Source organism: Lutjanus erythropterus, chromosome 20 (assembly GCF_056507025.1).
Source record: "Lutjanus erythropterus isolate fLutEry1 chromosome 20, fLutEry1.hap2, whole genome shotgun sequence".
Classification (NCBI taxonomy): Eukaryota; Metazoa; Chordata; class Actinopteri; order Lutjaniformes; family Lutjanidae; genus Lutjanus; species Lutjanus erythropterus.
The window spans coordinates 31,249,125-31,264,329 of NC_139336.1; the positions used below are offsets into that span (position 1 = coordinate 31,249,125).

Genomic DNA, 15,205 nt, shown 5'->3' on the forward strand with positions numbered 1-15,205 from the left:
AAAAGTGTTGCTCATAACATTAAAGGGATAGTTCACCCAAAAATGAAAATTCAGTCATTATCTACTTGCTGTATTCATCCCTGGGGGGGACAAACAAAGTGATCTGCAGTATCTGCAACAGGTGAATTAGGTGCTCAGGACATGTTTAACACCATTAGAAGGCCAGTAACAAATTCTGACGAGTTCTTGGATTTTCCTGTGTGTTCTTTAATCATATACTGACTCTGAGAACCCCTGACATATATTCATTCTTTGGAAAGGCAGTTTCCCATCGGAAGTATAGAATATAAACTGCCTGGCCAAAAAAGTCACCACCTGGATTTAACAAAGCAAACAGGTAAGAACCTTCCACTGGATAATCACTGCAGTGGTTAATATGTTTCAGCTGGCAACAACTTTAATGTTCGATTCACTTCTCCTCCCTCACCAGAGTGTCTGTGGCTGCTCCACTGTTGTTTACCACCATGAAGAGACAAAGACGAGGAAACTCGATTCAGTACACTGAGGTTTTTATTGTGTTGACAAAGCACAGCAGTCCTGCAGATTAAAGTCATCCTTCCATCCACAGCAGATTCAGGACCTGAATGATGCTGCAGGGTTTCACACATTCACACTGTCCCTCCCTGCTCATCTACACAGCGAGAGAAACAAGAAAAACAAAAGAAAGCCCTCTCTGCTACAAGCTAAAGTATCAAACAACCTGCCAACGTCCATATACGTCACTGCGGTACACATTTTTATACGTTTTTCAAATATGATTTCCTTATACACATACTCATTTATTCATAATAATTTAAATATTCAGAAATTTCATACATTTGCAGACTAAAATCTCTAGACAGTGGAAGTACAAGTCCCATAAGATGCACCACACATATACATAATAATAACACATTAAGATATGTCCATAGTAAACTATTTACTGTTAAATAATAAGTAGAATATGCTTTGCTGTGTTTGTACTAAGATGCACAAGGGGTCACTGAAGTGTTTCAAATGGTTTGTAAATGACATCGATTGAGGTACAGAGGTGGGTTTTTGCGGCTGGTGGTGGGTCGGTTGATTTTTTTCAGGGTCCGAATACGACACGTCACACTAACAGCGAAGTTCAGTGGCAAAAACGGGTTGTGAAAAAGACGGGCTGGCTCTCAAGACAGCGACGTGCAGGTTCAACAGGAGGAGCGTTTGATAGTTTTATGCATAGACTGGCTGTTTTCGTGATCTCACTCGCCCCCGTGACCACTGAGAGGAGACAGAAAAGGAGGAAACAAAAAAAAGGAGGAAAAAAAAAACAGACAATGAATGGCAGATCTTACACCTGAAAATAAAACAGAAGTTTTCAAATGATTTGATGTGTACTGTGATTGAGACACTTCAAATATTTAAAACCTTTCCCATCAGGGACCTCATTCCCTCTGAATTAAAAGGACGTACATTAAGGAGCTATCTAACAGTCTCAGGGTGCGTCCCAGGCCACATATTCCCTTCCTCTCAGTTTAAAATGTCCTGATTCTTGTGTGTTTGGTGTCATGCAGCCGTCTGCAGAAGGAAATTCTTGATATTGCACTTTCTACTTAGATCCCGCCTCGATAAGATAATGAAGTAACAAGGTTTTTGTGAAGAGGAGAGGAGGAAAAGTGGGAAAAGTGCCATGGGAGGCACCGCTTTAAGCCAAAAAAAAAGGATTGGGAAACCATTTTATTTCTTGCATAGGTGTTTTTGAGAGGTGGTTGTGAGATTACAGTTATGTGAACAATCAATCAGTTGTCTCAATTACTCAAGAAAGTTAAATCAAAGGTGACAGTGAGGCTTCTGGTGTCTGCAACAGCTTTAAAAGTCCAGAACGTTCCCCAGATGATCATTCCTCTAGTCCTAGTGCAAGAGGAGAAAGAGGAGGAGGAGGGAAAGAAAAGATGAAGAGCAGCAGCCCCTGTTTGTCCAGGTATCTGAGAGCGAACGAGTGAGTGAGTGAGTGAGTGAGTGAGTGAGTGAGTGAGTGAGTGAGTGAGTGAGTGATCCTCCTCCTCCTTCATGTGAGCTGAATGAATGAGTGATGGATGTTTCAGTCTGTTTCAGAGTTGACAGATAAACCAGTTTTAGAGGAGAGGAGGTAAGAGGGAGGGTGGGGTGTTTCCTCTAAGAGTTGGACGGTGGCAGGGGGCTCTCGGGACGAGAGGGGCTGCCCTTGCTTGGTCGGCTGTTCGGTGAAAAGATCATAAATAGAGAGAAAACAAAAGAAGAAATGAGGTGAAAAGAGAAATCATAAAGATGAGGAGACCCCAAGGAAATACCTCACAAATAAACGACCCCATAGCCTGAAATTCAGTGAGGAAAATTAGCATTTTTTTAACATTTTGACAAAGAATTCCTTTATAAAACAAACAAACAAAAAGGAAATCAGCAACAAACACAAGATAAAACAAATGTTAAAAGGACAGGTCGGATTATTCAGTCAGGTTGCATGAGGCCCTTATCAACCTGCAGTAGATGGCGATCGACAAGCCCCCAGTTTGGAGAAGCAGAGAGGAGTCCCAGCAGGGAACCTAAGCAATGTACTGCTGTGCATGGTCAATAAATATCTGTTTCACCTCTTTTTTCGTTGCCGTCAGACAGCCTTTTACGACAAGATAACACCCTTACATGAGCCAAATATCACTCTCTCCAAAGCAGCCAAACTCCATAAGGAAAAATAGTAATTTAAGCTTGCAGAACAAAGGAGTTGCTGGTGTAACACTGCACCGATGGGCAGGTTGTTTGTATTAATGTGTGACTTCAGTGAACCTGAACTAACCCTTTAAAACACAGAAGTCACAAAAAAAACTAACTAACCGATCGAGGCAGCGGTAGATTATAAAAACTCACGTTTTCTGCAAGGTAAAATTACTGCTCTTCCTTAAGGAGTCTGGTTGCTTTGGAAAGAGTGATATTGGGCTCCTATAACTTAGGTTTCCTGTCAGAAAAGGCTTCTGATGACAAGGTAAAGCAGTGAAAATACTCAAAAAAAAGTGTACAATTAAACTTATAGTGTTAATTTCTTTATTTCTTAGCTTCCTACACTGGTTCTCCTGCTAATTCTCCAAACTGGGGTCTTGCTGACCATCGACTGCAAGTAATACACTGATTAGAAATAAGTATCTCATTCAAACCCACTTCAAAAAATCAGAACTATCCCTTTAATACAGGGGGAAAAAAATAGTCAGCAGCCAGAATACCCATTAGAAAGGCTGGAGTATAAAGTAATACTCAGGCAAAGTGTCATGCGAAGTTTGCAAATGTCTCCCACCGTATGTTTAACAGCAGGAACAAATATTCTGTATGTATTTGCTTGTATATATATATACTGTATATGTGTGTATTTGTGTAAGCAGGTGTGCATGCACATGTGCGCATACACTCACAAATTTGTTTCTCAGATTCTCTACATTTAAATTCTGAGGGTGCAGCATGTTTGTACGTCAGTCATGCAGGTGTGTTTCAAGTATTCTGCATCTCTGCATGAAACAGAGGTGTGTGTGTATGTGTGTGTGTGTGTGTGTGTGTGTGTGTAGGGGAGAGGTGGAGGGCTGGGGAGTCTGGGAGAGAAAGAGAGACGTGGCTCGTTGCGAGGGTGCAGGAGGAGGGAGCTGGCTCGGGTCGGGTGTGGCAGAAAACGACAGGAAGGTGGCACTGTTGTCCACGGCCTCACTGACGGACGGACGGACGGAAGAGGGAGGGAGGAGCTCAGAGGTCTAGTGGGTTGGAGAAGGTGGGGGTCTCCGACTGCCGTGGACACAGAGACACAGAGGAACAGATACAGAGAAGGAGAGAGGACAGGACAGGTTGGGTCAGTGTTTTCTTGGCATTTGCAGTTCATTTATCAGCGATTATACTTACACTGTTATTTCAGGGTCCCCATGTGTAAATTCATGCACACATACAGAAATACAGTACCTTCACTCACACAGACAACCACCTACATCATGAGGTAACACATGGAAGGAAACCCGAAAACACAGCTAACATGGCCACAATGCAGGTAATGTATGTTTGCAGTCGAGGCCAAATGCAGGCAGTATTACTCCATATCACAGTGTTCTCTATGTATGGTAGCATGCACTTATAGATTATTTATTAAGCTCTGTCAGTGTCATTTTTTCCCTGAAAGTCATAAATAATGAACAGTACTCTGACTGTATAGATTTACCCTCCAAAACAGTAGCTTCCAGGCTACGGGGGTCGCACTATAAATCCTAGAGGTCGCAGTGTGATTAACAAGAAAGCAAAAATTTCAAGTTTTAAAGGTGCTCTGGTAGGTGGACTTTTGTTTTCTTCTGATTCTAGTCCTAAATTCTAGTCTAAGCTAAGCTAACAGGTAGCGAGTAGTAGCTACATGTTTACTGTTCAGAGCGAAAGTGGTAGTGATCTTTTCACCTAACTCTCAGCAAGGAAACACATAATTGATTTCCCAAAATGACCAAAATATTCCTTAATGTTTCTCCTTTTTAGCTTCTTAACCTTTAATATGTCAACTTGTGACTTCTATTCACAAGCTTACTAGAGTACGTCAAACTACTTCTCACAATGCTGAAGGTTTTAAATTAAAATTCATATATATTGCACCTTTACGTAGTTTTTTTTTAGTCTAAAATCGTAAAATGTATCTGTTTCTTCCTAGAAAAAGGTCAGGTTGAGAATCACCAGCAGTACAAGCTGCACACTCGCCAGCTCCTGTATTGAACGGTGATACTGACCATGACTCTGGGGGACAACATCAGACACTTAGAGACAGTTTAAGATGGGTGGGATGTCATGGCCTCCATACAGTACATCACAAACAACATCGACACAAAAACAACAATAATCTTTAAGTTTTGGACAGTTGAATCCTTTTTAACCCGCTGCTGCTGTAATCTGAGAAAAGTCCTCCTCCAGAAGACACATTTTGACGTACTGACACCCTGTTCATTAAATAGATAAATTAGAATCAACTCCAAAAGGCTCAAAAACTGATGCAAACACACACACACACCATCTGAAAGGGGTGTGTGTTTGCCCATGCAGCGCACTGAGAAGAGAAAAGAAAAGTGAACGAAAAAGAAGATGGCATGCGGCGAAGGGATGCCTTCTTAGAAGAAGAGAAAGAAGGAAAGTGATGATGGTGATGATGGCGGACAGTACCCAACGTACCCGAAGCGTTAGTCCTCATTGGTCAGTGATAGTGATTCTGTAGAAGGAACCGTAGTCATGTGTGGGACAGAGGTGTGGTGAGGAAAAGAGGGATGAAGAGGAGGAAGAGAAGAGAAAAGGAGTGCAAACAGTTACAGTGCAGGAAATGACCAATGTCACGTGCTCAGCTCTCACTTTGGACAGATCGAAATACGGGATGGACAAAGATCGCCACTGAGGATTTTTTTAGGGAGGGTTTCGTTTGATTTTGAGGCAGTGAGAGCTGTGCTCAGCAACGTTAGTGTCTCCTACAGTAAAAGAGGCAAGCTGCTAATTTGACAACGAATATATCCAGGATAAAACAAACAAACAAAAAAAAATACATTAGCTAGCTCACAAACACAGGCAAGCACATGGTGATTTTTACAGGTGCAAAGTCACAAACAGTTAACAGCGAAAAGAAAAGTCCAAACTTTTTCAGTCCCCTCTAAGGCTCATTTAAACCACACATATCTTGATTAGTCAGATGAGGACAGTGGTGAGGTGGGTGTAAGCCGTGAAGATGAGTATTAGCTTTCGTTGGTGATGATTAAAGGGATAGTTCGGATTATTTGATGTAGGGTTGTATGACATACTTAGCAATCGTCAGTTTATTAGCTACAGTAGATAGCAGTTCAGCAGAGAGTTTAAGTGTATGCTATATTTAGAATATTATTATTATATTATATAATAATATTATATTTAGAATTTTTCTGCTTAACTTTGCTATCAGACAGCCTTTTCTGACGGTAACATTGCTCAATCCAAACCAACCAAACTCCATAGACGAAATCTGTAATTTTAGCTGGCAGAGCACGGGAGTTACTATTCTACCGCTGCCTCGATCTTGTAGTTTGTTTGTGTTATTGTGTGACTTTCGTGAATCCGATCTATCTTTCTGAAACACCGAAGTCACACAATAACACTAACTAACTAACAGACTGAGGCAGCGGTAGACCAGCAACTCCCTCGTTCTGCGAAGTAAAATCGCTGATTTTACCTGTGGAGTTTGGTTTGGAGACACCAATATTTTGGCTTGTATAATAGCAGATAAAGGCTGTCTGATGGCAAAGTAAAGCAGTGAAAATATTCTAAATGTAGCGGTTAGTGGCTAAGAAACCTTTTGTTGCTGACCCTGTCTGTGACAAATCTCTGCTTCTCCTAACTTCAGCATCTTCTCTAACTAATACACTGACTATGGATAAGTACCTCATATAACCCTTCATCAAATAATCCAAACTGTCCCTTTAACAGCGTGTTGAAAGTTCAAAGTGGTGGCGGACAGATTGCAACAAGTGTAGGTTAAAGGAAGTAGTAAAATGTTTACCCAAACCAAGAGAAAAAGAGAAAAATAATCCACTGATCATGAGTTATATCACGGTCTATCAATCTATTCGGGGATCTATACATCTATTCATCTATCCTCTATCACAACCAGATTTCTTTCACTGTCATTTACCTCCTTTATTCCCACATCCGGGTGTCTTCACATCCCCCTTAGTAACAGAGAGTATCCACACTTCAGGTTTGCTAGCTCATCATCATATTATAAACTACGGTTTCAGTGTGAAGAGGCGTCGGTTGTTTGAAAGACCAGTCATGTTCGGACTCACCTGGGCACACTTGGGGGTGCGCGGTTAGGCCGGGAGGGCACGGTGGGCGGCGGCCCGCTGTAAGGGTCGGGAGAGGCCCCCGGGCGAGATGGGACAGGGGGTCCCCCTGCAGGAGGAGGGCCGGGCGGAGGGCCGCGAGAGCCTGGGCGGGCTGGAGGTCCCGGTGGAGCCCTGCGGTTTGGAGTTGGACTGGTGGCTGGAGACCTGGAGGAGGAGGGAGGAGAGGAACAGAGAAATTTAAATCTGTGGTGAAGTCTGAACCTTTTCCAGTGTTTTTCCCTTCAACTCTCAGGCCTGATTCACATGATTGTACCCCAAATTTCCCTGCTGTGGCCTTTTTCACAGCAATATTTTGACATGAAGTAGATTAAGCACAGGTGCTACCAATAATACAAAAATGAGACCTTAATTAGTATCATTGATAACGCCTGTCTTTATCCTAGCTGCAGCAAAAAAGGTCTATCCCATCATAAAAAACCCTATTTCTGCCTGATTTCTGTCATGCCAATAAAGCTAAGGCATTCAATTATATGTGCTTTTAACTACACGTACATGCATCTCTACGCATCTGTAGCAATGGTTGTGCACGTCCTCAGAAATTAACACTACGCATACATGAACGCAAACGTGTTGTTAAACAGGAAGTCCATCTATCGTTTGTCTATCCATCACCCATCCAGTGAGGGTCAACATTAAACAGGGATTAACAGAAAATGTTTGTGAAATTAAGATTGAAGAATTGATTCAGAAAAGTCCATTTTTGTTTGCTCTGTAGGAAAAATATGTCAAGTCTGATCTAAATACAGTGAAGCATGGAATTTAAGTGGTAGACGCAGTTATCCCATGCATGTAAAAAAAAAAAATCAATGCTCTTCCTCTGTCTGTTCTCATCGTGCCTTACCTTCCTCCTGAGCCGCCCCGCTGCACCTGCAGCCAAGAGTCATCCACTGGAGGAGGCATGGAGGTGCTTACGGTCGACGTGCTGATGTCACCGATGATGCTGAGGGCCTCCCGCAGGGCGTGGTACATCCGCAGCATCTCGTCACGGTGCTGCGCCTGCTCCTGGGACTCCTCCATCAGCGAGTTCTGGTCTCCGCATGAGTACAGCTGAGCCAGCAGCTCGGCGTTGATGAACTCCTTCGTCTGGACAAAACCAGAGTTTTGAGATGAAAACGTCTGGTTTTCTTTAAAGAGATCTTAGTTTGAAACATACATGAATCTTACGTTGTTAATCATGAGGTGCATGATGGTCTTGGGCATCAAGTCTCGTACGGTCTTGTTGACGATGGCCATGTAGGAGTCCACCAGGTTACGGATGGTCTCCACCTGACGCTCCAGCTGAGGGTCCATGCTGTGCATCAAGTTGTCAGAGCCGTTTTCATCACCGCCGTCACTCTGTGGAGATTAATGTCAGTTTGACTTCAGCAAAAACAGACTTTAAATGTTATATTATGGGCTTTTATTTAACTACATTTTTTATATTTCAATAATATAAGAATTGCTTGTAGCAGTAATTCTGCTGGATCAAACCACTTTTATGCAGAGAAATAAAAAAATCATGTCAGTAACTCTGAAGAATTACTGACTAATTACTGTCAGTCAGTAATTTCAGATGTTAAAGACATAAATCATCAACACTAATGTCAAAGTCTTCCAAAAATAATCACTATAGGATGAATAAAAGACACAAAAGTGATGGATGAAAATGCAGGATGCAGACAAAAATAACATACCTTTCCTTCTTTATCCTGTAAGGTCAAACGGCGATGAAGACATTGAGAGAGGACAGATACAGCATCACATGAGAGACTTGACAACATTAAAATAGACTCCAAATAAACATCACAATAACAGTCATGTAGAAAAACAAACAAACAATAACAAGCTTTATTTTTTCTTTTCTTTAGGTTGATCATGTTGCATTCATCATTAAGGGAGAAATATTCACTTAATATATAAATGATCCTACCATTAACTTATATATGTATGTGGAAAAATTAACTCTTACCGCGACTCGCTCAGGATAAACTCCGGCTCTGAGGAAGGAGGCCTTCCAAGCATCAACGTCTTCCTGACTCTCACAGGCCAACTCCAGCTGACGGTAATCCTTATACACATTCCTGTGGATGCACAAGGAGAATGAGCCTCTTTGTGTTTTTAAATATAGGTATATATCTATTTTTTAAATGCAAAATGTGTCACCTGAGAAGCTCTAACTGTGGTTGAAAGTAACTAAGTGCATTTACTTAAGTACAGCTTCTTTAAACTTCTACTTAAATACATTTCAGAGGCACCTAAATACATAAATAACTACATAATGAAATGCTTTAATAAGTGAATAAATAATCATAAATCATCAGATGCTTAAATAAATGAATAAGTTAATTATTATGTGATTTAATACTCAATTGTCACCACAAATACACAAATCACAAATTATATAAGACATATTTATTTGTGTATTTATTAATTCATATGCATATATAAATGAAAACAAATAAATGCCTCATTCATAAATAAATAAGTCAATATTCATTTCTATTTCTTCATTTGATATTAATGAAATAATATAATTATTCATTTATAATTGTATTTATTTATTTTTATTTGTTTGTTTAAATGTATCAACTTAAGCTAAACCTCCAGTGGTTTTGTTATTTTTACTCACAATAACTAATATTTCTTCCATCACTGTCTTCATCACAAGTTTTCCTCAGTTTAGATTAAATCACATGAACCATTAAATGTTAATGTGTGCTACAGATCAAATGATAATAGTTTGTTTCCATTTGTAATTCTTGTAAGTAGCATTTTGCATATTTGAAGTTTTTTGCATTTATTCGAACATAAAACGGAGGTATTTAATATTAATGTCTATCTGCTGTGTGTATGTACAGTATATTTGTGTGTGTGTGTGTGTGTGTGTGTGTGTGTGTGTGTGTGTGTGTGTGTGTGTGTATGTGTGTGTGTGTGTGTGTGTGTGTGTATAATAACACCTCTGCTCAGTGTTGAAGAGGGCAAAGATATGCTTGCTGGACATGAAGCCTTTCTCTACATCACGCAGCTTCAGGTTGTCCACCTGCAGCATGTACTTCTTCTCCTTCTCCTGCAGGAGGCGACAGAGAAACACACTGGTTACTACACATGAGAGGGAAAAAAACAGAAGCAGACTGAGTTTGTTTCATGGCTGAGGAATTTGGTCATTGAGAATTACAGTATTTGCAGTGACACTGTAGATTAGACCAAAATGGGATAAATGCTGCACTGTGGGCTGATCAATTTCCTGCTTAATGTATGTGTTTAATATTCTGAGATTCTGCAGAATCAATTGTGGAGAAACAATAACGGATTAGATTAAATGAGACAAAAAGAAAGCAGATGAAAGAACTCGGGGGAAATCAGGAGTAAACGCTCACATATTAAATTCAAAAGTAGCAACAAAAAAAAACAAGAAGAAGAAGAAAAAGGCCAAAGAGAGACAAATGGGAAAGTCGTACACAGTCCCCGAGTCTGTGGTTTTGATTACAGTTGTGCAGAGTAAAAAAAAAGGGGGAAAAAAGAGGCTAGCAACAAATGAGAAACACACACATACACACACACACACACAAACACACAGAAAGAGAAACCGCGTTCCAGTGTAGAAATCTCTTGTACTTGTAAATCTGCACACACAACATATGATATCCAGACATCCAACTATTTATGAATCAGGAAACCTCAAAGTTAGTCAGCTCAGTCTGACACATGCCAGCAGCTTCTCTTTCCCTGAGTCGCTCTCACACACGCTCACATACACACACACGCTCACACACACACACACACACACACACACACACACACACACACACACACACACACACACACACACACACACACGACACACACACACACACACAGGTTGTGGCTTAAAGTCCACTGTTACAGAATGAAGTTTCTGCATTTGCTCGTGTGTGTGTGTGTGTGTGTGTGTGTGTGTGTGTGTGTGAAGCTTTTTACTGTCGACAGTAAAATTAGTATTTAACAAAAAACGAGCAGCCAAATATAGCACAGGGTGAGCGAGTTTAAACATACAGTAAACACACACACATGCATACATACACTCTTACAAATAGAGGTGCTAACTAGAACCATAAAGGTTCTGAGTGAAACCTTTGACAGATGGTTCTAGGTATAACCCTTTATGTTGGGTTCCAGGTGGGACTCTTTGGACCCTTTTGCACCAGTTCTCGTTCTCAAAGCACTTCACTTCAAGATCCTCGGAACCTTGGAGCTATTTAGTGAACCAGCCCACATTTTGAGTGGAACCATTGTAATCAGGGACGTCATCAACAGGAGTTCCATGTTGGCGGGAAAAGGCTGTCGAGGGGTTCTATCCAGAATAATTTCACCTTCTAAGGGTTCTAACAAGAACCAACCCATGGGGTACTATTGAGAACCTTTTTATATACCAAGGGTTTTATCTAGAACCCACTCCGCAGGTTCTAACAAAGAATCCTTTTATATTCCAACGGTTTCATTTAGAGCGCATGCAGGGGGTTCCCCTGACAACCATTTCATATTCTAGAATATTATTTAGAACCCACACAGGGGGTTCTTCTGAAAACCATTTTATATATACTAGGGGTTTCACCCAGATCCTATGCAGGAGGTTCTACCGAGAACCCTTCTATATTCCGATGGCTTCATTTGGAACCAAAGCATATTTGGTCCCCAGAAGAACTAGCTGGTGTCATGGGCATTAGCTAATGTGGATCCTTTTAAATAAATTAATAAATAAATTCAAAGGGTTTCATCTAGAAGCGACCAAGAGGGTTCTTCCGGGACCCCTATTATGTTATGGAATAAAAAAATGTCTTCTATTAAGGTTTGAAAAGGACTGACAATGAACCCTTGACTAACCCTTTCTTCAAGAAAGCAAATGGTTCTGGGTAGAACTTTAGCCCTTCAGATAGAACCCTTCTGGAACCCTTATTTCTGAGGGTGTAGAGATACACACACTCCGCTTTGGTTGCAAACAGCACCTTTGAGCGTAGTCTCTAACTAACCTTAAAACCATCTGGATGGCTAACCACGGGCCTGCCCTGCCCAACCCAGCGTGAGTGTGTGTGTCTGAAATGTGTGTGTGTGAGTGAGTGAGACGGGGGGTTGTGTGTGTGACCAAACTCCTTCATCAAAGGATTTATGACCTGTGCAGCCAAATGGTCATATCCCCTAAATGCATGTAAAAGCTCACACACACACACACACACACACACACACACACACACACACACACACATTTGGCAGCGGCGGTACACCCAGGTGCTGTGCTACGAAGAAACTAAACAAGCAGTCGCCCCAGACTGCTGACATCATCATTTATTGTGGCGGTGAGGGCAAAGAGGTCCCCTGCCTCCGTCTCTAGTTTGTTCGGTATTTCTCCATCTTTGGCTCCTCGCTCTTTCTTCATCTTTTTTTTTTTTTCCCTCCTCTTCTCCCTTGTTCCCTCGCTCTCTGGCTTTCCCTCTCCCTGGGAGTGAGCAACCTTGGACTGATTCATACATTTTCCTCTCCTCTGGCCAGTAAATCCAGTCAGGAGAGTTGGACAGGGAGGAGGAAGAGTGGGGGGGGACTTGTGCTTGAGTGTGTGCATGATGTGGGGAAAGTACAGAGAAAGTGAACTAAAGCAGGACAGAAAAGCAAAGTAACGTGATGACAATTATATTAAAACAGAAAGACTGGGTGGCACTAACAAAGAGTTCCAATCAGAGTTTAGCAAAACTAGGTTTAAAATGTATAAATCCAGATTTAAAATTAAGCAGAGCTCTGTAGCATAAGAAAAAAAAACTAATCTAAGATATACTGTTTACTAGCTTGCTAAAAAGTTTTTTTTTTTTTTTTTAAATAAATAAATTGTTTGCTAGCTGGCTTGAAAGCTAAAACAAGCTATACTGTTTGCTAGCTAGCTAAAAAGAAATTAAAAGTTATTTTTTTAAATAGTTATATTGTTTGCTAGCTAGCTAAGTTAGTTAGCCTTGTTAGCCTACTCATGATGGCTAACCAGAGAAGCTATTATTATTTTCTCTTCCTTGTTGGACGAATGATCAACTGGAGTGAAAGAAATAACAGACACATGATAAAACTCAGTTGAGTCTGTTCCTTTACTTTCTGCAAGAAACATCTCAAAAACTCAGCTATGTTAAAAGTTAAATCTCCTTTAGCGTAAGTTTAAAGTCAATACTGGATCACATTTAAAATTGGAATTTGAGGTTTATTATTTAAAGTTAGACAATCGAGTTAAAAAATTAATCATTGTTGGTGCAAACCAGACTCACTGTCTGTTGGTTATTACAAGAGAAAAGTTTGTGAAGACGTGTGTGACAATGGAATAAATTGTCACAGAAGGCAACAAATGCATTAATGTGTATTAATGCAATATCACACACAGATGAGGTTTTTCTCTGTCAGCTTGCATGCGTGTGTGTTTTTATGTGTGTGTGTCGAGGGAAGTCAGGACTTGAGTGCTTTCCCATATGCTCCCATAAAAGCCGGCCAGCAATCGCGGGCAAACGTACAGATTTCAGACGTTAAGCACACACGCAGGGACACATGAGAAAACAAACTCAAGCACACACACATAGGTGCACACATGACATGCGAAAGCTATATAAGATACATATGTTTGATGTATGCACACACACTTTATTTGACCTAGCATTTTACTTGCATGAGACCCAAGTTCTCTGAATCAGTTTTCCAACAGACAGAAACACACACACACATACACACACACACACACACACACACACACGCACAAACAGTGATGTATGGATGTGTGATTGCTAAAACACAACTGAGCTGTCAAGAGACTTCCCTTCTGTTAGCAATAATCACCATGGAAACAGTGGAAAAGTGCAAAAGTACAAATGCTTTGTGTGTGCATGGTCATGAGAGGATTTGGGAATGCAGATTCAAAATTGCAGAACAAGATTTTAAGAACATCTAAGGAGCAAATTGTGAGAAACAAACCAGTTATCCTGTGCTGGAATACTACCTGCCCTTGGTTTGCTGTTTTAAAGAATCGGTGTGTAGGATTTAGAGGCATCTAGTGGTGAAGTTGTAGACTGCACCCAACTGAATACAGCTCGCCTCACTCTCTCTTTCCAAGAGTGTAGGAGAAACCACGGTGACCATGAAACCAAAAGGCTCAGTATTTGGTTTGTTCTGGCCTGCTGTAGAAACATGGTGGTTTTACATGGCGGCCTCAATGGAAGGTTATTATACACTAATGAAAATATACTTATGAATATTATATAAATCCTCATAAATCTTACAAATTGGACCTTTATCATATATGTATTTGTGCACACGAACATGCACCAGATCAATAGAAATGATGTCGAGTGACATCCACTATTTATTATACATGTTGATGGTTGTGAGATATCCCTTTTTATTCCACTTATTTTTCATTCAGTTCGTCAGAAGTGAAGAACACAGGTGTTCGCCAAGACCCATTTTGCACCAATGATTTCTATGCATATGTGTGGTATACAGCTGTTAGCTGTTTATAGTGTTATACTCATTAAAAATCTGTAATAGAGGAGACGAAAACAGGTGGGTGTGAAAAATAAGTCCCACATCTTTACATATAAGAGAGAAAAGCTTATGGTTTAGTCATGAGACAATTATGCAAATATTAGTGTGCATTAGATAAAAATATGAACGCAGACTGGCCTAGGCTTATAGTGATGATGTGAGGATTTATTTTTAATATTTTCCTTTTATAACATTAACAAATGTATGTCAGTTTGTAACATTATGTAGAGAGCGGATTCAACATACTTAATCTATGATAACTATCTCCTGCTTCAGTGACAAACTCAAGACTCATTTGTTAAATTTAATGCATAAAGGACCTTTATTGCAGAGTGTTTTTAATCAGCAGTGATCCTGTGAGTCCTCTTTGTTGTCTTCAGCCTCTTCATGAGTCCCTCCAGCGAGCCTGTGTCCTTTTCTGGGACGGCCTCTTTCCACAGCTCCTGCATGGCGCTGTGGGTGGAAAAGTTTTGGAAAATGTCATGTATGTGGCATCCCACGTCCCCTGAAGCATCCACACATATTTTGCTTTTTGGTGTGTGTGTCAGTTCTTGGAGAGGACTGTCTCACCTAGGAGGGTTGAGGTGGTTTGGCCACTTTAGTCGGAGGACAAGGAGTCAATGGCTGATGGCGTCCACGCCGCTGAGACCGTCCTGTGAGCAGGGCCCAGAGTCTCCGGCAATCAGCAAAGCAGCTACGTTTTTTAGGCTTCATCCGGTCGCACTTGTGTTTAGACGTCCTCCGGTTACCTGACTGTCCGGCAATCAGATCAGCCACTTTGTACGCTTCTGTCTTCAGATGAGCGTGCATGTCCTCATCGTCCATGATAC

At 40.9% G+C, this 15,205-nt stretch overlaps 1 protein-coding gene across 2 annotated transcripts in view; it reads right to left on the minus strand.

The window, feature by feature from the left end:
- Positions 1-492: 492 nt before the first annotated feature.
- Positions 493-15,205, minus strand: part of dnm1a (dynamin 1a) — a 73,468-nt gene continuing 58,755 nt past the window's right edge. Inside the window, exons 16-22 of one of the 2 annotated variants that reach the window (XM_084745636.1) lie at positions 9,794-9,903; positions 8,806-8,917; positions 8,531-8,545; positions 8,022-8,192; positions 7,699-7,940; positions 6,798-7,001; positions 493-2,197 (exon numbers count right to left, since the gene is read on the minus strand). In XM_084745636.1, the coding sequence (XP_084601762.1) occupies positions 2,137-2,197; positions 6,798-7,001; positions 7,699-7,940; positions 8,022-8,192; positions 8,531-8,545; positions 8,806-8,917; positions 9,794-9,903 (915 nt within the window). In that variant the 3' untranslated portion in view covers positions 493-2,136. Of the gene's footprint in view, positions 2,198-2,818; positions 3,760-6,797; positions 7,002-7,698; positions 7,941-8,021; positions 8,193-8,530; positions 8,546-8,805; positions 8,918-9,793; positions 9,904-15,205 lie in introns of those variants that run through there. The other variant, XM_084745635.1, reaches the window with a different exon arrangement.